The 22,423-nt window shown below is 35.2% G+C and overlaps 1 protein-coding gene across 8 annotated transcripts in view; it reads right to left on the reverse strand.

Annotated features, from left to right (window-relative positions):
• The window catches only part of RIC1 (RIC1 partner of RAB6A GEF complex), a 50,245-nt gene that overhangs the window by 18,963 nt on the left and 8,859 nt on the right, over positions 1-22,423 (reverse strand). For 3 of the 8 annotated variants that reach the window (XM_010311598.2, XM_075740936.1, XM_075740943.1), the window contains exons 2-10: positions 19,848-19,955; positions 15,119-15,195; positions 5,662-5,769; positions 4,433-4,575; positions 4,062-4,198; positions 2,976-3,067; positions 1,829-1,917; positions 692-836; positions 132-180 (exon numbers count right to left, since the gene is read on the reverse strand). In XM_010311598.2, the coding sequence (XP_010309900.1) occupies positions 132-180; positions 692-836; positions 1,829-1,917; positions 2,976-3,067; positions 4,062-4,198; positions 4,433-4,575; positions 5,662-5,769; positions 15,119-15,195; positions 19,848-19,955 (948 nt within the window). Of the gene's footprint in view, positions 1-131; positions 181-691; positions 837-1,828; positions 1,918-2,975; positions 3,068-4,061; positions 4,199-4,432; positions 4,576-5,661; positions 5,770-15,118; positions 15,210-19,847; positions 19,956-22,423 lie in introns of those variants that run through there. The other 5 variants (XM_075740942.1, XM_075740941.1, XM_075740937.1 and 2 more) reach the window with 4 other exon arrangements.

The raw sequence follows: 22,423 nt of genomic DNA on the forward strand, positions 1-22,423 counted from the left end.
TAAAGGCATCTTAACCTTTAAAAGTAATAAAGTTAAGAAACTCAGCTTGATTTTCTGAAAATCTATTTTACTAAAAATAACTTTAAAAATTAACAGCCATCCTATCACTGTATTTTTACATTCATATTTACCATAGAACTGATCTTTAGAGGGTCCTTTTTGGCACCATCAGACTGATACCTTAAAAGCAGAACACAACAAGTTTGAGTTTGGAAATAACTTCATCAAAACAAGAAATCATCTTCCTATCTTTGTACTGTCATATGTTTCTATATTGAATCTCACCTCAAACTATAAAGCCTGTTTGATCCATGACACTGCCTAAAAGGCAAAGCAATTGTCAGATGTCTAGCATAAACTGTTTGATTTGTGATTTCTGGATGTTAGTACATTTTTAGCAAATATATACTGGCACTGAGGGGATTTTAAAATTTACCTGCTAAAGACTGCCCTTTAGGGTAATTTGCTTTTATGGCAAAAAAGATCAGTACAAAAAGAAAAGAATATGTTTTCCTCTATATTCAAATGATCCTCTCCTAAATATTATTCAATGATTCCAATATCTAATGAATTATAATGGAAAAAGATTTTAAAAAGCTAATGCAGTGATTTAGTTTCTAATTAAATGCTTTTAATGAGAAAAACAAACGTTTCTAATAAAACATTTTACAATTTCATTAAAGATACTCACGCAAAATCACCTCCTAAAGTACAGATAAGCTGAGCACCAAAAACACTCCATAAGGACAAGCCTCCACATTCCCAGGTCACCATCACAACGCAGCTATCAGGTGACCATCTGATTAGTTTAACAGGTCCTGTTTTATTCCAAATATCTGTTTAGAAACAGACAATAAAATACCATGTGAAAAACATCATATGTCTTTCAACAGTTTTCTCCATAAGAGTAGAAGAAAAAATACACGGAAATAAATATTTGATTTTTCAATTATCCTCTTTGCTGCATTCAAACTGACCATCTCAAAATGAATAAGAAGCAAATGAAGAATTCATGTTTTCTTTCCAAGACATGTTTGCTTTCACAGGAAACTAAGAATACAAGGTAACAGGCCAGAAATACACTGTGCTACGACACAACCATAGAACTGCAAATCTGGTAAAATGATTTTTAGGACAAAAGAAGATTTTATAGTCACTCTTGAAACCTCTTACTTTGGCACCTAGCACAACTGTGAAACTGTGTTATTTATAGATTTTGTGGAAACCTAATAGTACACACATTTTCAGTTGAGGATGCAATTTACCCACTTTACATGTTTCTCACTCTCAAGCCTGCAATACTCATTACTACTACATGAAAAATTCCACTGAGCTTTTGTTCACTGCAGTTCAGGCAGGATGCTGCATTACTCATTTTTTTTCTGTACTCTACATGTCAGCTGTTTCAAGTTAATTCACGCTTCTATTATATTCATTATCAGTTTGAAAATAATCTCTCATTTTCTCAGGTGAGTAACGGCAAAGTAATATCAAGACTGTATGTGGGAATTACTAAGATCTGCAGCATCTATAAAGGAACAACCAGAAGGAGCACTGTCTGTAAACTAACCCAGATTCAGATTTAGTAACACACACAAAACCAAAAAAACCAACCCCAGATCCTCACATATGAACATCTAAAATTCAGTTACAAGCAAGCAGCTAAAAGAACAAATGCACAAGAGTAAATTACTACAAACACGTAAGAGTAAGTACTAATCCCATCAGTGATAATGCAAACGACAAATAGTTGTTAACTAGCCAAGGATAAAAATATTTCTATAACCCTAAAAACAGCTGGAAAATTCTAGCAATAAAGGTTGCTCACCAGGATATTGTTTTGGTGTCAGCTCCAATTTATGAGAAAACTGCATGGCGCCGGTGGCGGTATCTATTGTATAAACCTGCACAGAGCCGCTGGAAGAGATTACACATGCTTTAGACTACAGACCATTTGGGTTTCTCATCAGTTTCAAGAGGCTAATAAAAGCTGCTTTTTCCTCACTAAGACCAAATTTATCTACAACAGAAACAGTGTGTCAAGTAACACTCAAAGAACTTTACCACACAAATTGATAAGATACTTTCCAGAAGGCAGTGGAGGACCCAAAACACCAGTCCTATAATAGCCAATGCACTAAGACTGTTTCATTCTCAGAAAATACACATGCACACACAATCCGCATGTATTTATGGCTTCCAACTGCAAGACAATCCATGAGGGAAGTCAGCACTCAGTGCTAAAGTTTCATCAGAGTGTACTAATGCGTAACAAGATCAATGAATTATAGTAACTACCCCGTTTCAGAGGCGAACACCAACACACTGCACTGTTACTACAACTGAGAATACTATTTCTTAAGAAGATAGTTGAAGACTACACCACCCAGATCTTTTGAAATGCTCTAAAAAACAAAATACAATTTAAAAAAAGTGCTGCACTCTAGATCAGCTAAAGCAGTATTATACAGGAGGAACTGTCTTGAAGGAGCAATAAGCAAACCACTGCAACTAAAAGCACTTTTGCAACATTTAATTTATAAATATTCACAGTTAATCAAACAGGCAACATCTTCCCTGACCAAATCACCACTTCACAGAGTGTTTTCTCAGTTGGATGTGAAGTACTGATTCTTGGCCAATATTATTACGATTAACTGTTTAAAACTGACTTTATAATCCTGCTTTGAGATTAACTTGGGCGGCAGCACTTTCTACTGGTCCAGCCACCTTTTTATTTTTTTCCAGAGCTGAACAGCAAGCATCAATTTCAACTGCAGTTAGTTCAGGCAGGCAACCATTTCCTTCCTTTTCCCTCCTACCTTCTTGACAGAGCAGATTATATCATCTCTAGGAAGACTGATAATTTTCATCTTTACAGCTCTTGCAGCACAACTTGGCAAGAAGAAACTAGTACTTAAGCTTTATAAAGAAATCATTGCCCCCCGCCATTGAACCAGCCTTATAAAACTTACTTGGCACATCCAAATGCCATTAGCCTGTATTTGTTATTTACTGCCACACAAGTTCCATCAATCACATCTTGTGCCCAAACACCATGGAGCTGCTGTAGAGAAAGGAATTCACAGACTTTTTGGTTAAACAGTGTTTTTTATTCATGACAGTCAGCTTCTACCCATGTGCTACCTATGTATGCCATATTACAGATCTGCCAGTTGACCTTCATCACCTCAGGAAATTTGTATTGCAAATGTCAAGATTAACTGACACGGCTCAGATAAACAAAATCCAGTATATGTAAAACGGGTTTCATCGTTCTTAATAAAAATTACAGAAAGATGCCAGTATGTAAGGAAACTGTTTATCAGAGCTCTGAATAATCAAAGTCAGTCAATACTTATAAGGCAAGAATATCCCTGATACTGTATAAAAATCAGTAGATGGTACTAAGGATGAAGACAAAACACAAAACAGGAAAATAAATTCCCCATCTGCAACAGCTGAAATCACAGATCCTGTAAGGAGTGTGAAGGAGTTTGGGACAGACTCACAAATCCTTCTGGGTTTTCTGTAAGTAAAATGAAGAGATCTAATGACGAAATGTAGTACAATTTCTAGGCTGAATTACAGGTAACAAAACACCTAGCTTGGAAAAGATTCCTTTACAGCAAATTCTGAAGTATGCTTGTCACTATCAGAAGAATTAGACTTGATTATAGCTTAAAGCTAGAAATAGTATCTATGATACCTTGGCATAGGAGAAGCCACCTCTTATCACCCCACTGACAACTAGCAACAGGAAGTCTGTCACAGAGACAGTAAGAAGACCTTGAACTCTAATGACATTTTGAAACAAGAAACAAAAATTAAATCTACTATCAATTATGCTCTCTCATAGACAGGTACTAGCCCTAGAACAATCCAGCTTAAATTATGGTATGAAATATAGTCTTGTTCTTATGTTACCTCTTAAGCAGTTGCTACATTTTAATTTCTTTGCAGCTGAACAGAATTTAAAATAGAAAGCTAACTGAAATGCAGAGACAAAGGAAAACACATTTATTGTAGAGTGCATGCTAGACATACTAAAAGAAATATACCTCAGCAGTGAATCTACTTGACATTGGTGTAATGAAACCAACTCTGCCATCATTAAAAACAACAGCAAAACCATCAAGTGTGGCACAGTATTCCATATCTCTGATGTAAACATCTTCAAAGCCCAAAAATGAACCTGCTGAGAAAATACCAGTAATTTAAAAATATGTGAACACGGTCATATTGCAAGTCAATGGACTTTTCAGTTGTTTACTTATTACAGAAAAAACTAATTTAAACAGGCTATTTTTTTTCACATTTACAAAAGGCACATTTTTCTCATCTCTGCTTGAGAACAGAGATAATGTTTTATATTAGATGGTATTTTGCCAATAGCTAACTATCATAAGCAATAAAAAACCCCAAAACCTACCTCGAGAAGACTGCAGGTCCACAGAAAATGGAACTGTACATAGGTTGATGGCCTTCCTTCCATTGGTCATACCATCCCAGTGAACGAGATGGAGAAATCCATCAGCAGTAGCAACAAGTAGATCCTCTAACATGGACTGCAAACTAACAAATGTATTTGTCATTCTCTAAAAAACTGCATCTAGAATCAATGCCACAGAAAACATACTTAATGTAACAAATGCTGTATTACTATCTCTGGTATAAGCACCTATGTTGAGAAGTTACATCAAGTAAGTTACAAACTAAGTGCCTAAGTCCTCTAGACAGTAAGGGTACCAAGCTGACAAAATATGGTATATGTCTCTATTTTTCTCCAGGAATGAGACTTCATGAACAGGTCTGTGTTGTTAGAATAATTGTTTAAGTAGTGTATTAACTGCTGAAGATTATTTTAATACTTTTGACTAAACATAAGACATTGCTGCCAACAATAAATTATCCATCTATCCTAGAACGTTACCAATATTGTCTAGGCTGTACATAATACACACCACTTTCTAACCAGTGGTCTAAGCAGAAATTAGACTTCTCCTACACCCTTCCCTAGACATTTCCAAAATTCTGAAAACTGCTGTTAATCTATTTGCATGCAGATAACAACTGCAGCTTCCCAGCAAAGCTTTTTCCAGTACATACAGCATTTCTTCCAATATTCATTTTCGTCTATGGGGCCTCTTCCCAAATGATAGTTTGTTACTTTTCCACTCCACTCCAAGACTGTAGTTTCACCAACTTTTCACACACACTTATTTAGCATGATCAAAGCTTATTTACAGGGAAGGGACAAATAGGGACCCTCTGCAGGCAGCTGGACAAATGTTGAAATGTGATGTACAGTTTTGCTCTTACGTACCCATGTCTGCATGAAATCTCTAATCCATCCTTTGAGGCCAAGAACAAATGCATTTATAGTAACATAATGTAATACTGAACATACATGCACTATATAGTTCCGTATGCTAAAAATATCAGTATAACCAAGCACAGAAAGAAGGAATTCTTAAACACCGATTTACTTTTTCACCTCCTTAGACTTACTATTAGTAATTTACCATTAGTAGCTATTAGTCCTTAGTAGTAATAAGTCTACAAAGCTTACTAGAAGTTTCTTTCCATCCAGTTACCCCCTTCACTTTTTAACAACCGCTAAATGCAGAAAAACTCTGAAGACATGATTAGTGAGCATACCTTGTAATAGAGGCTTGCAAGTCCAGTACTTTCTTCATTTCTAGACTTAATGAAGGAGCACATTGTTCTTCCTTATAATGTGGGGTTCCCTTGAGATGTGGGCTTCCTCTAAATCAACAAAAATACTCAATTGAAGCAAGCTGTCCCTCAAAAGATATGAAAAGTTACTGACTTACACTCCCATGGGTTTTCTCCCCCTATATATATACACACCAGACACTTATGTGCAACCAGCCCCAAGCAGCACTTAGTACCTAGGACATAATTTCAGTGCAAAAAGTTTAGTCAGTCATATCATCATATATGCCTATAAAGCGTTTGTAAGCAAAATAAGACAATGAACAGAGAATGAATAGTACAGCAGCTGTGTAGCCTGTCTTAATAATCCTAAAATACATGATATATATAAATGCAAATTCTGATTCAATAAAATGGTATTTAACTGTTTCCATTGCTTAAATGTGTTGAATTTTTAAGTATCTCCAATTCATTCTTTGCCAAGATGCATTACAGATATTATAGACTGTAACATGTTCATATTTCTTCAGTTCCTTTTACCAGATTGATGTTTATACTATTAATTCAGCATGCATAACCCAACAGTACAGCAATTCATAAGAATGTATCTCTCTATAACAAATCAACAATAAACCTAAGATCTACTAAGAAAAGAGATGACTGAGCTCTGATTCTTTTCCTTTAAACAGACTACTACACAGTATCAACTTCTGGATGTAAAAGGCTTCCAATTTATATCTTCCTCATTTTAAATTTCACATTTCATTCTCTAATGAAATGTAGTTATTTCAAAACTCAATACAGCATCATTAAAGTATTCCTTATTTGCCTGGGTTATCATCAATCCATGCATTTCATGCATTTCATTTTTTTTTTTAAATAAAAACTGACGTACAGTCATAAGTATTGTATATGTCATTCAGCACATCCACGTCATGAGCATTATGCTAGTAAACAAAGCAAACTATGCATGCAACAGGCATTGCAGACAAGTTAGAGTTTAGTATAACTTCATTAGTCAGAAACAATAGATATGTACACAGATCTATGTAATCTTTACCTGGATTTTAACTGACAGAACACTTCTTTTATTCTACACCAGGGTAGCCAGCGCAACTGCCCAAGACATGGCAGAAACCAAAGCAGCTGCAGTTTTAGATAAGTTTGACACTACAAGGATACCTCAATCACTTTCCTGCCTTGGTTATCTCCTCAGTTGTTATCAACTACCTTAATTCCATTACGATTTTATAGCAAAACACAAAATTCATATCTGTTATTCTTTGACGGATACTACATCTTCTCTCATGCAACAAGGACAAAAATACATGCTAGCTAAGGTAAGACCAAGGCAAGTTCTGACATTCTGGAGTTAGCAGATGGAAGCAGTAACATCTTTCCAGAACAAAACCATGGTGACTGTGAAGGATTATAGCAAAAAATGAGAAAAATTACTGTAAAGTTAGTTAATCTAGCACCCACAGATGGTAACTCGTATAAACACCAAATTATTAACATGTTTGTTTTGCATTTCAGAAGAAAATTAACTACAAAATACAGCTGTCTTGAGAAAGAACAGCCCTTCATGTAAGCTAGCTATCATGGACTGACAGAAGGCCTGAAATTTAAAAAAAAAAAAAAAAAAGGTGACTAGTTAATATTAGCATTGTGGGGTTATTGTGGGGGGTTTTTTAAACAGTAAATAAGACTGCACTTCTTGAAGTTCATGAAGCCAAATCCACCTGATTTGGCCTGGTATCTTTTAGAGTCAGGGATTTCACAGATGAAAAAAATTTATCACACAGGATTAATTCCTTCAGATCTCTATGTCACTATCTGCAATGCAGCATCCTGGGGGCTGGAGAAGCACTTACTAAACCCCAGGTGTTTAGAAACATGCCTTTCAACCCATGTGGACATACAGGTCCAGATAATATACTCCCAAGCAAGATCAAATCACTGGGTAATCAATAATCAGTGGTACAACCAAATATTCTAAGCAAATGACTAAAATTGAGAGAAAAGGGTTGTGTAATGGATAAACATTACTGTTACATAGTATAACACACCTTGTAACATGCCTGTTGTAACTGACCAGGTACATAAGCAAGTATAAACACAGTGTTTCTGCACAGCACAAAGTATAAGGCCAGAATGGGAGCAATATGGTTTAAAAACCATCTTTTGCTGGAAAAGAAATTTAAAGTCTCCATGTGGGCAGGCTTCTTTTCCTTTAAACACCTTTTATAAAAGTAGTTTGCAAGAATATTTGAATATTTTCAGTTTCGTGAGCTAGTTTCAGCAAATTTGCTACCATCTGCAGAGTATATCTTTTTCCACTGAGGCTCTATCATTATGACTGATGTCAGCATTTTAATTCATTGCCTGTGATTATGTCAAATTCATCGATTCAAAAAGAAACCCTTACTGTGGTTGCAAAGGGAGCACAATCAAAAGTACACTGCGTTCATATAGTACACATCTGCATGAGTCAGCCTGACTGGTTAAGTTACTTTGACCTTTAAATGAAGAATGAGCACTGCTGACGGAAGCAGGAAAGAATGTTTGGTCTGGGTTGCCACATCAGCATCTGCTACCGTTGTAGCCAAACTTTAAGTAACTCACTTTTGCACAAGAACTGAGAGCAATGGACACATTCTGGTGACCAGCCAGCTGCATGTTGAAACACATGTAATCACTTCACATAGCAGCTGTTAATATAATTTAACTTGTGAATAAAATCTCTTAACACCCAGAATTGAGAAAAATCTCCCACTCAATCTGCAATCCAAGAAAACCCCAAACATGGAAAGATTAGGAATGCCAGGCTGGTTTTCTAATGGTAGAAATCAAGGCTTACAGGGAAGTTTCAGATCTTGAATTGAACATAACGGTGTATTTTTTAAATCACCAGGTTCATGCTCTGTTCCTTATTTAGCATGTCATCAGTGATATGCTTGTTCACAGAAAACAGAGCACTATACAGTATAGCAAAATGTCTTCCAATGTTGAAAGCCTATGTAACTGTATCTCATGAATCACCTTTTAAATAAGGGTAAAGAGGAACAATAAATATAAGTCTAACTTAAGGACTTGCCCTTTTTCTCCCAACTCCCATTCTCTCCGTTTTTCCCCACATTAACCTTCTCCTGTTGTTCATATAAAAAAGCTAAATGGTTTACCAAATTATTATTCCATGGATGACATTTTAAACCTCCTGAACCACATCAAGGACTAGGAAGTGTAATAAAAATTCTACAACTAACCTAGTTTTAAAAATAGATTTTCTAACCAATGCCAAAAACAACTTATGGGGAAAACCATGCTGTTAAAGTTCAGCACAAGCTTAAATCTCAAACAAAACAAAAAAAATTATTTAGTAAGTTAATTAACTGTACACCTCATCAGCTATCTTTGCAGAGTTTAAAGTTCAAAACCTTTGTACACACTAATCTTAAGTCTGCAAAATCAGGAAAAAAAATTGCCACTGATGAGGTAATTTATGGCACCTGTAAACCATCTTGCTATAGAAAATGAAAAAACTTTGAAAAGTGCGAGAAAAAGTACGACATTAATATAGTAACCAGACATATAAGCAACAATACAGTAAACCAGGATATAACCACTAGCTTGTTCACAGGCCCATATTGGTTAGAAAACTACTTCAATTTTCAAAGCATTTCCAGGTACTTAAAAGATCTACAGCATTGAGGCCTCATTCTAAATTAATCACAACATTCATATCACTTCCCCCCACTCCCAAATGCAGACTCCGCTTGAGGATATGAAGAAATCTGAGGCAAAAGAATCCTAGGTCTGTAAAATTTTTTAGGTTTTGTCTTTTTTAAAGGCAAAAATATCCTCAGCATTAAGTCATCACACATTGTCTCTTCAAGTGAGAAATCTTAACCCACTTTCCTTGTCAACATTCTAAACAGAAATAACTATCAGTTCAGTACAGGAAGCCTCTACTGTGATGGTGTTACACATCTCTTCACTGTGACACAAAGGAATATCTCTATAAACTCCTTTGGAAACTTCTCAAAAAGATATTACCATACATTGCCACAGCTTACAAAGCTACAAATTGGCTTGTATGCACTGCCACTTTTCTTAAGCATATCACAGGTGGAAACCGATTTTATTTTACCATTCTATTACCATACATACGCTTTCTTCATGTTTTATCTTGTAATGACTTTAGTAATATAGTGGTAAAATTATACTGAACTAATTGAAGCACGACTTTGTACTTGTGCTTACTGCAGGGAAGTATCCCAGAAAGTGGGCTAATGGCCAATACTGGTTCTCTTCCAAGTCTGCTCTGAACTAGAGCAAAGTCTCTAAGAGCTGGAATGAAGCTGCAGACTATTCAGTTTAAAAAAAAAAAAAAAAAAAAATCACCAAACCAAAAACCTCCTCCCCACAAAAAAAACCCACAAACAAAAATCCCCACACAAATACTGCTTTTTTTCCCGTTTTTAGTCTAAGAAATTAAGCAGGATACTTAAGGTTTTCATTGAGCATGAATGTCTGTTCATTCCAAGAACAGACTAGCAATTCCTAACCAAATACCAACAGAGACAGAAGTATTTCCTTCAATTCGTAACATTCCTAAAATACTATAATTTGACAAAAAACCTATTAATTACCAGCAACAATTTTAAAGGCTTCCTCTTTTATCTATAAATACTCAAAATTCATGACAGAATGCTGTGCTTATGATATGACCACTTGTTTTATCACATTAATATAATAATAGATTTTACATAAAATGTGCATAATGCTGAACAGGATGGTTCTTTAACCCTTACCGTATCTACATAATTATATTTTAAGCTGATTAAATCTCTAAAGGTATAAAATAGCTAGCATTTAAAAAGAATTTCCCACTCAACCATCTTAAAGTATTTCATATATTCTCCATTTTGTAAGAGCTATGCCCTCAGATATTGATAGAACAAACAAAAGGTTTTGTGGGCTCCAGCCGCAAACATTGGTAATCTTGAATTCTAGCACTGCCATTAAAACACTGTATTTCAGAATATAAAGACTATTACAATAGGTTGATATGAAAAGGAGGAAGTCATGCCAAATGGCCATTTTTAAACAGGAAATTAATTTTCCTAGACTCTGATGCTGTCTATTTTTAAACATACAAGAGCAGGGGGTTGGGGGAGTTCACTCAACCTTACTTTCCAAAATCTGATTATTTCACACTACTAAAAGATAAGGGGAAGCAGAGACTCTTGCATTCAAACACGATGAGAGCTTAGCTTCAACTCACACTTCAGCTCTTCTACTAAACCTGTGTCGATTAGATTGGGAAAGAAGAGAGAGACATGGCCCTAAAAAAAAATAATTGTACTGTGATTAGGTATACTATTGAGTTAAAAACAGCAAAAGTGTTTCTGTCACTTCCCATGTAGTTTTGTTTGGTTTTTGTTTATGCTGATGCATTTTGTTCAAGCTGTACCAGCAAAAAACTTTTGCAAGTGTAATTACAGTTTACACAATTAACAGTATGCTAGAATAGTTCTGTTAACAGATCAAACACAGACAAGCTCTTCTGGATCATCTTGCTCAACAGCCATATATAGTAACAACTCTGTAATGACAACTATAAACAAGAAGTACGGTAATTTTTCTTCACAAACATCCCTTTCCCATACGGATGAATGAGGAGCAAATTTTACTTTCAGCAACTTTTTTTGGTCCTTTTCTTCAAATGAAGGCTAAACCATTATCAAGCAAATTTTAAAGCAGTTATTTAAAAAATACCAATACCACAAAAAGCTTTAACGTTACTGCAGCTACCAGTGTCCCAATCTGCAAGACTGCAAAAATAAAGTCAAGAAAGGGGCTGTCTATACCTTATCACCTGCTTTTCCAACATTCTTTTTTCACTTACGGTAATATACACATATTTCATTTAAATAAGAGCTAAGCTGACAGGAGAATTTAAATAGAACCTTTCTCAATGTTTTCACTTGTATGGGATCAAACCTAGCTGCAAGTTCAACTTCAGGATATTGCCTAAACTAGAAAATCTTGCACCAGGATTTTGGCACAGCTGAGGAAGTTACTGGTGTGTACTCCCAGTGCACAACGACCTCACTATGTTGACCTGCACTGCTTAAGAATTCTGTTCAAGCTGAAGTTGTATTAAGGGAGTTCTCCTTTATTTTTTTGTAGTCACTATATTGAAACTTTATGTCTCTGTCAGAAGTGGCCATTATTATTTAAAGAAAGGATACTAGAGAACAGGTTTCATTCTGTTTACAAAAAGTTAGTAGATACGGACATTTCATCACCATTAAGAATTAATCGTAATTTTAAAAAGTAGAGTAAGACTGAACTCTTAGGAGCACTGACAGAAGTGTGCTCACTAGCTAAAAAAACCCCCAACCAACCAAAAAAACCCCCAAACCCACAACTGATGATATTCTACATCTTTTAACTTTCTGGAATGTTGTAGAGGTGTCCAGAGAGAAGAATGGAAGACAAAAAAACCCACTACCTCAAGTATGCAAAGTGTGGAGACCTACATTTGAACCTGTTGTCCATGCATTTCACTGTTTTTACTGACTTGTTTCCAGCAGCTGTCCTATCACACCGCTAATGCAAGGACAGCCTTACATCTCTATATGCTCTGCAAAAAATCATCCCTCCCCCACTCACTTTGCCTAACAGTGGTAAATAACCACATAAGACAGAGCTGGGCTGGTCGTAACTAAAATTTCAATGAGAGTTAAAATGTTGCAAGCAATCGCTTTATCATGAACTATCATAGGAAAATTATCATACAAGTATCACTGAATAGTCAGTCCATGTTTTTGATCTACCCAGCACTGCTACTCAATGCTACTTCAAGGTCACCATTTTCTAATACCAGCCTTTTATTATATGCCAACTTGCAAGATAAGCTACTGGAATCCAGGGGAGGGGATGGGGAGAGGTAAAGAAGGCAGACAGGCAGTTTTAGTTTCCCCATCGGGTGAGCAACCCAACTTTGCTTAAGGCACAGCTGCATAGTCGCTGCTGCCAACACAGAGGAAGGAGCCAAGAACACACTGTTATAGTGGGAGAAAACAGTCAGAAGTCTGCTTTCAAGCACAAGGCATATCACATATGAGGCCTTTCACTGATTTTTAATGGCTTCAGAGTTAACAAAATTCATTTAGTATTGTTCAGTCCAGTAGAAATGAAATCCGAGTACTTCAGTGAAATAATGTCTTTGGAAAATGAACATATGCCAGGAGACAGTGAAAAGTTTCAATTCTAGGCTTTTGGTTTAGTTCGTCTATTTGTTCATTTTGGGTTCAGGGGTGTGTGTGTTTAAGTTTTTTTAGTATTTGATCTACAAAGTGAATTAGTGAAACTACCTACAGGCAGTGCATTGTATCCGCACCAAAAAAAAGTTCATGCCATTATAAAACCTTACAGAATAATTTCATGTTAATCACAGCAGGCATAATTCACGCACAAATGCTTGTGTCTTTCTTTTGATCTAATACAACCAGAACAGCAGTAATGTTATGTAGGTTTTCAAAATTGAGGGCTAAATATAGACACACTAGTAATCCCAGTAAATTCAGTGAGATCATTCATCTTCTTAAAGTTAAGGACATGCATTAGTCTTAGGAGATTGTGAGCAACCTATCATAAACACTCTAAGGACAAACACCTTGTCTTATTCATCCACAGAATCAGCATTATAGCCTTTTGGTCTATACAAATACATCTTAAAATCCTGACCATTCAACACACAGCTAACAGAAAGACTTTTTCATAAAACACACACTTTTAGGTTGACAACACAAATCAATTACTAATGTTTTATATAAAGGTTAGACTGGTTAGTCACTGACAGTTTAATAGATATTTTCAAATCCTCCTACACATGGCATGTCTAAACAAACTTTCCAAAGCTTCTTTTTTTACTGCATATTTTATACATATTTCCATATATTTTCAGATTTTGCCAATTAAAAAAAAACAACTTTCCAAACAGAACAAGAAGAACATACCATAAACTATTGTTTAGTCTTTTTCATTATGTAGAGCTGAAGATATACTATCCCTTCATTTATTTCAACAGCTTGCAGCATCAAGTTGTCTGCTTTTTTTTTTCCTTTTTTTTTTTTCTGATGACAGCAAGTCAGATGTGAAAATTAGTTTGAAAAATACTATTCAGTCACAGAAAAAGCAAATAATATAACTTGTCTACATTAGTCTTAAGTTTCTGGAAAACAGATAAGTAAGTTGCAACAGTAAATTCCATTTACTTCCAGTGCTCAAAGGGCTATTTCAGATGCCAAAAGATGCATTACAGTAGTAACTCACACAAAATTTTCCACTCAACGGATTAAGAATTCGCTTCAAAATCATTTACTACCTGCCAAATTATTTCTTCCTATAAGCACTTGTAAAAGAATTGAGATTTAAAATCTGAATCCTTGTGAAGACCTGATTTTTTATTTTTTAAATTTTCATAGTTAAACAGTTATGGTTTAAAGAAAAAAAAAAATTTTTCCTCTTACATGACATCATAGGTTATCCAATACTCCTCATAGATGATCATTTGGAATCACCTACCGATCAACTTTAACTAGTTTTAGTTTCATGAATATGAAAAAACCCCACAAGTTTCTAGCCAATAAGAAATCAAGAGTGGTTTATTATTCCCGTGGACAAATTTGATTCAATCAATGACTACAGATTCTGCCTACCAAAACACACACAGACTCACATAAATACACCTCTTGAGGTTTGAATTTTTCCTACATATTTTCCAGTTTTGCCACATGAGAAGTCAACTAGTCAATCACAAAATCACTGAACATACAGTCATGTTTTAACGGATAAAATATATTCTGTCATTCACAATAAGGAAAATTAGAGTATAATGACAACATAACACACTGCACCTAAAATACTTGTATAGTCTTAGTAAAAACGGTCCCTATTGTTTCCAAAATATTGACTCCCCTATTTGTTTCAAAAATTATTACAAAATTATGCAAAAGTTATTACAAAGTTGGGGGGCAGAGAGGAATCTATTAAAAAATTGTGCCTAATAATTCCTAATCAATATGACTTATTCAACTAACCCACACAAAAGGAATTATTAAAGCTTGTTACAGATGATCAATTCAACAGACTACCTCAAATTATAAAATTAGACAATTTTAACCCTATTATTTAGGATTTTGAGAGCTTACAAGATGGACCTAAGGAATCCTACCAGCACACAGCAAACCAGTTAGAACAGCTTCTCCTCCGAACTAACTCACAGGAATGATGCTTCATATATATTCATCAAGTTCAAAAACCATATTTTGGAAGGAAATATTTTTTTATCATAGAATCTACTTAGGACTTGTTTAATCCTATTTTTCCACAATGTGGGGATGCAAAGAAAGTTTGAAATACTTACTTGGGATACACTGGCTCATAAAGATACTTGTCTCTTACTGATGGGATTTCAAAAAATAAGATGTATCCATTTGCAGTCTGAAAAAGAAACACTCATAAGATATATATCTAGCCTATCTGCATGAGTAAAATCTACACAGACTATTGTGATTTCTACATATCTCGTATATTGAACACAAATACACACTCTCATCAAGTTGCAGATAAAAAACTGTGCATTGAAATTCATTCTAAGTAAAATCTATACGAGCCTTTAAAGCCCACTGCATCGATCACTCAGTACATAGAAAAATAGTAAGACACCACTACTGATGTATGCATCCAGCAGAAATTTTCCTCTGATTCATATAAATACATAAAACCAGATAGCTACATCAGATATTTAGAACCTGGGCACCTGATTCCCATCAACGAAGAGAATTAAAGCAGAAAGCATGTAGTAGAAGGTAGCAAGCCTTCAGAGCAAGACTTCCAGGTGTTTGACACACATGGATGTTACAGAGTGCAAAGAAGCTAGGCATTGCCTCTCAATGTTGGTCACCCAGGCAGCTTTTAAAAAATCCTCATGTCACACAGTATCTTTATATACAACAATACCTTTTCAAAATCTTCTGGTGTCTGAAAACAATTCTACTATAATTCAATCCCAAGTCATATTCTGTTATTCTGGAATACTGACTTCAAACTATAACGCTATTCAGAGAACAAATATAAATCTTTTAGTTATCAGATGTTCCAGTCATGGCTAGAAGGTGACCCAGTGTTTGTATAAGCACAGGAAAGACAAATGACCAGTACGGTTAGTTGTTCAAAGAAGTATGATTGGTTCAAAGCACAAATTTATCCTTTGAGCAAATCAGCAAATGCATTTTGGTTAAACAGTGTTTCTGTCCAATTGTTTTAATATGGGCTGGGCATGTACCCAAAGCACTATTACTGGAGAAAAGGAGCACTGAAATGAATAGTTTCAAGTTGCTTTGCAAGGTTGGTTTCCTCTTCTCTGAATAAAGAAAAAAAAAGTAATACTCTTGTTAGCTTAGATTATCAGTTCACAGATGCCATGTTTTTCCCTACTCAAACATTCTGCTTTATCATGAAAGAAATTTGTGTTTCAGCTTTAAAGTCCAAGAAACACAATTTTTCTCACTCAAAGCAAGTATCTATCTCATGCAAGAATAAAATCTGAACCGTAAAGGTGAGCTTGAGACAGGCTGAAAATAGATGGAAGCTTTTCTATGTGCAGTAATATCACGTTCAGGTATTATGTGGTAAAGAAATGGGTTCATTTCTAACATCTTTACAGGTTCTTTCCATTACATCATTAAATATTTAACCTGTAAGTTACCCTACCCTAGAAGGAAAAGTAAAACAATACTGTGAAGTATCTTTATACTGATATTAAGGTACAAAGGGCCTTACTGAACACTATTCGAAGAACAAAGTTGCTATTGTTACAGGTTCATTTCTAAATAGAACCTCAAATTGCACGAAGAGCTGGATGAAATGCAGAGGCATTCAACGATATGCTTCCTGCAAAATGATCACATTCATTCACATAGGTTTCTACATTACTTTACAAATGTCTGTGTTGCAACGAAAATTACTAAAATAACCATCACTGTCATCTGTTCCCTGATTCATTCTCATCTCTGACAGTGAAAAGTATAAACATACAGTACCTTTGAAGGTATTTCACTACATGGTTTCTGGTATGCTACAATGTTTAATAAAGCTCGGCCTTAGCTACGGGAATGCACACTTGAAGAGTGGTCTGTATTAGAGGACTACCTGTAGCAGGAGAAGGACTAAAATGCCTTGTATATTTCTCTATATTGAAATATCCTTACCGAATTCACAAGGTTAACTACTAGAATTAGCTACCCTGGATGTATGTACTAATCTAGACAAGAAACAAAGCACTTTCCAGTAACACTGGAAAAATTATAAATGCAGCAATATGAGAGAAGAAACTACAAAATATCAGGTGGAAAAAAGAAGATCAGTTTCGAAAATGTGCCAACAATTTAGCAATGGAAGATAATAGTTCTAAAAGATGTTAGAATTGTTAGGGGATGATGACAGTGTGAGAACTGCCCAAGTTTGTTTAACTGCATACCATTCAAGCTACTTGAGGTATTTTATAAAGCCTTATGTGCTAGACCAAAGTTTGCCTTCAGAACAAATAAGTTTCCTCAGAGCATACGCCACAAATGGATTTATTTTCATAGAGATGCTCTGAACACTCTGGCAGTCAGAAACAAAAACCACTCTATTATCACTGCTCTAGTGGACATTAAATCCAGACTACCCTTCCCATCATTATGTCATTTAAAAAAACAAACAAACAAACAACAAAAAAAACCCCACCAAAACAAAACAAAACAGATAAGTGAATGTACCACTCAGCTAATAAGTACATACTAAGCCTTTTGTCTACTTTCTTAAAAACAAAGTACAACATAATTTTATTATTACATAAAACTACTACAATCACAAAACTCAAGAGCACAGGGTAGTAACAGGTGAGAATCTGTATCACCTAACTCAGCTTTCAAACTAGTATTTTTAGTTATTGCACACACTTCAGTAATTAAGTGACGTTAATTCAGTTCAACAAAACTACTAGTATAAACTATTCTTTTTTAATTAATAACTTGCTTTGTTATTGCTCCTTCATTTGTACTTGTTAGTTTTCTTCTTAAGAAAAAGTCACAAAGAAGGGAGAAAATGTTTATTCTCTTGGAAAGAATTTCAAAGTGTTATGCATCAGCAGGAACATCTTCTTCATTAAGCCCCCAAAGCTGCCTTTCCACCCTGTCTCTCTGTAACAAAACCAGCAATATTTGCAAATGTGGTCTTTCATTAACTGGACTCACTAACTGTTTCAAATTAAACTTCATATATATTCCAAAAGCATATTAAAAAAACCTTGCAAAACAGAACTGGTGTTAAAACTACTATAACGAACATCCTTGGCTATACTATTTGTATATGTACACCCAGGAGACGCAATATAAACCTAAGAAACATGAAGAATATTAGAAATCTCATGACACTCATTTTATAAACTGTTGGATTGTTTTCAATTTTAATTTGTAAAAATTAAGTTTACAAACTGAGACTTTATGGTGTGTTGGTTTTGCATGGCGGTCAACCCATCACATATGGGCATTTAGATTGACATCATCTGCCAAAAAGAACACTGTACATTTACCTGCAGAACTACTTGAAATTACAGTAACTGAATTGGCAGAAATTAAAGCTAGTCCGACTGACAGCTGAACCATAAGGCCTTCTGAGCAAATGGATCCCAACATCACAGAAAAGAACATAATATGCAAAGTAATTAAATGTAACAATCTAAATCTCTTCTGAACTACTGCATAAAGGTGTAATTAAAACGTGTTTGAATAGCTTACTTGTGATTATATGCTGTATTACAAAATTGAAGAATTCTGTAGTAAATGTTACAAGAGTCTCCTTTTTGCCTTTGCTGGTAACTATTAGCATTTGCTAACTGAAAATATAATCCGACACTAACAGAATATTTTACTGCATTGATTCCATCAGATCCTTTTAGGTGACTTCAACATTCTAAACCAACTGCTCAGAAAAGTCTACCCCTGCATTACACAGAAGAGAATGGGAGCACAGGAAGTTTAGTTGATTTAGAGTCATGATGATATTGGTAGAGACATGAACTATTCAATAAACCATCTGGTATTTTCCATTAAGATAACAATATCTGATTGGTTTAAAAACTACATTACAAGCATCATTTTAAGCACAAAAGATGGTTCATATTAGGAGGTGAAGTCAGTGTACCAACAAATACAGTAATTGTTATCCAGTTTGTAATTCCACATAATCAGCTTCTGATGGGGAAATTTAGTGATTGCATTCTTTTCTCCTGCACCTTCTCACAAGAAAATCTCATATACAATAGCCTTGATTTTAAAAGCTAGATAAAGAAACTTACCTAATTTAAGACCTGGTCCTAACCTGACCAAAAATCACCAGGAACATCACCCCACATTCTGACTCCTATTCTACTCCCACTTTTGTTGTGGGACTCCCACCTTGGACTTCGAATTAATTTTTAAGTGCTGGTGCTGAAATGGTCAACTCTACTGCTGTGAGCACGGCACCAGCTACAAAACAAGATTTTATTTCCACGCAAGACAAGATCTCATCTTTACCTTAAAGACTCTTAACAGAAGAGTCTAAGTATCACCTACCATTGCCCTTGTTTCTGTGTTCTCAGTGCCTTACAATTTTTTTAAACACCAAAAGATACTGCACTTTAATAAAGCCACAGTTTCATCCTCTTAAGACACACCTTTCTGAAACATCTGTAAACCCTATTTATCAAGCTAAATATGCTTAAGCCACCTATCTCCTCAACTATTTCTTGCATTCACATGTCTGTAAATTCCCTTATTCTTTGTGACCAAATTACTACGGTAATGAGATGCTGCATCAGCCCTAGCCAGTATACCTCAAAATTATTTTAATAGAAAGAACCGCAGTTCATTCTTCAGGAGAAAAAAATGAATGAAAACTACTACAGGAAGCTTATCAAAAAGCCTTGGTGCTATTTTATGTTTTCACGAGATAAATAACAATTAAATGTATACATAATCTGCAAGTTTGCATAAGTACAGAGATTGGTAATACAAAACTGCCTTTGCAATAGTTTAACCACAGTAAGAAGAAAAAACTCTACTTACTGAAACAGCTATCATGGTGCTGTCAGGCCGCCATTCTGCTTGTTTATAAGGTCCAAACTGAGAAGCTGCTTTTGATAGTTCCTTGTAGCTTACGATTAATACACTGGGCTGGAAGAAAAAAAAAAAAAATCTCATATCCAGAAGAAATGGGATGTTTGTTATATTGTGATATAACTGTTAATAACTATGTTTCCTTAACAGTAACAACACGTTTCCCTTGAAGAGGGAGGTTAAAAAATTAGTGCATATTTGACAATGCACTACAAAATGGTGCTTTTAAAGGGAATTTATGCAGAACTCCTGCCACACTGTCATACCTAATCTCACTCTTTCAAACCCAGGACATTTAAATAAATACTTCATTTGCCCAGAAAGGAGTCATTACAGAATACAGAAGTAGTTTCAAGTTAGACAACATGTGACTGACACTTAAGATGAACAAAAGCATCTCAAACAGGCTCCTATAATGAAAAGGACTGTCAAATTAACTAGGATGAAATATTCTACACAGAGTATTTGGTACAATCCATTTTCTTAGTTTCTACTAAATGGGTGGGCCATTGTATTAAAGAGAATGATAATCAGGAAATCTGTTTTATACGTCTTCAATAAAAGGTTGCTAGTAATTGTGCAGAAAATCCATCTCTACAGTTTGCTGAAAAGATTTTGCATATGATGAGATGCACCCGCTAGCACCTTTTCTCCTGGGAATGGAGAAGAGCTTTGGGGTCACAAAGCCCAGACAAAGCTATCATAGGCACTAGGTCTTCATTCCCTTTCAGAAAAGTAGTTGAGAGCTGTGACACAAAAACCTAATGGACGGTTACCCTTCCGTGCCTCAGTGCTTAGAAACATCCTTCCTCCATAAATATGTTTCTACTTTTTTGCTCTTGAACCAATAACAGCTTTCAGCTTAGACAGGTATTCCCCCTTCTGCTACCCTCCACCACTGGGAGGGGGGATGGAGAAATATGTGCATATATATTAGATGACAACTGTACTTCCTCAGCCACCAGTTAAATTAAACAACCCATACTTTCTTTTTGTAGAAGAAATTTCCCCTCATCTTCATAACAGATGGTCTCCCTAACTTTACCAATGCCAATTTCAGTTCAGAGTTGTAGCAGCAAACTCTGTACCAAAAAGAACACACTTCTCCAAACCTCACAAGGGATCCATAAGGCTAAACAGTAATCACTCTTTTTGCTAAAAGTAATGAAACTGCTTGGCAAAGCTTGTCATCCACCACTAGGACCACAGGTGATGGCAACTTATACTGTTCTTCATTCACCTGTTCAAATGGCAGAAGCTGGTAGAACAAATCTAAAAACATTAACTCTACCCAGAAATCATGTGGGTGCCTGCTACTATTGTATTTGGAATCAGTTGCATCAGTTTCCCTTAAGAAAAAGTAGAGTTACAAACAAATTCATCTAAAAGGAAAAACAGTATGAAACAAAGTAGTTAAATATTTTCACCATACATACAAATAAGGAGCTGAAATAACGACACACAGGCAGTCTTAGCCTTGGTAAAATCACAGTATGACTTTGCATCCTGTAAACAGCATTATTACTTAAATTTCACACCCACACAGAACTGAATTATCAGAAATAAAGTTAAATATTTATACTGCAAAGTACAACAAGCAAACCAATCTTTACCCTAAGAAGTATTTACACCAGTTTTTTCAATTCATGTGGCTTCTTTTGAAGACATTTGCAAATCAAAGTATCGAACATTAAATAGATTATTCTTAATAGAATCTTATTGATTGTTCTCATGAACTACACAGCCTTTCACTGCTTGGCCTAGACCCACCTTAAATGCCTTAGATATACAGAGAAAAATTGCCTTGTGATAGTACAATCTTGGTAATTTGCATTATTAGTGCAGATATGGAGACTGATCTTAAAGCACATCTGTGCTTCACGCATTTTAGCAGCAGGCAAAAAAACGTTTTAGAAGGTCATTAATGCACAACAATTTTCTTTCTATATTGCTACTTTTACAGAACATAATGACAGTATTTATACTGCAATGTTCTTGTAACATTTATTCACAAGAAAGCTGCTATTGCACCTCAGAACCTGGAATAATATTCTGCATATACAGCAGCTTAAAATTTACACAATTTGATCCCTAGACAGATCTCATTTTGTGCCTTACAGATGAGGACTAGAGGAGTTAACATTAAGAGTGCAAGCAATCATTTTTATCTTTTCACTATTTAAGTAGCTTCTTTTTCTTACCAGAAAGCAGACCCACTTCTAATTCAACAGGTCACAAAGGCTACCTAGCTAATGGTTAAACCATAAATATTTTACTAATACAATTTATTTCCACATACTCCACAACTTGAAAGCATTATTTCATATGTGAAGAAAATCCTAACACTGAAAACTTAATCCCTATTTACAAGCTTCCCACAAGCATGTAAACTGCTACAAGGTTAACAAAGCTAGCAGGGCAGCCTTGCTCACGCAAGAGAAAGAGAAATGGTCATTTTACATCTGAAGTCATTTATTACATCTGATATGACCGAAGGCATATAATGTCACAGAAGTACGTTCTAC

Source organism: Balearica regulorum, chromosome Z, assembly GCF_011004875.1.
Source record: "Balearica regulorum gibbericeps isolate bBalReg1 chromosome Z, bBalReg1.pri, whole genome shotgun sequence".
Lineage (NCBI taxonomy): Eukaryota > Metazoa > Chordata > Aves > Gruiformes > Gruidae > Balearica > Balearica regulorum.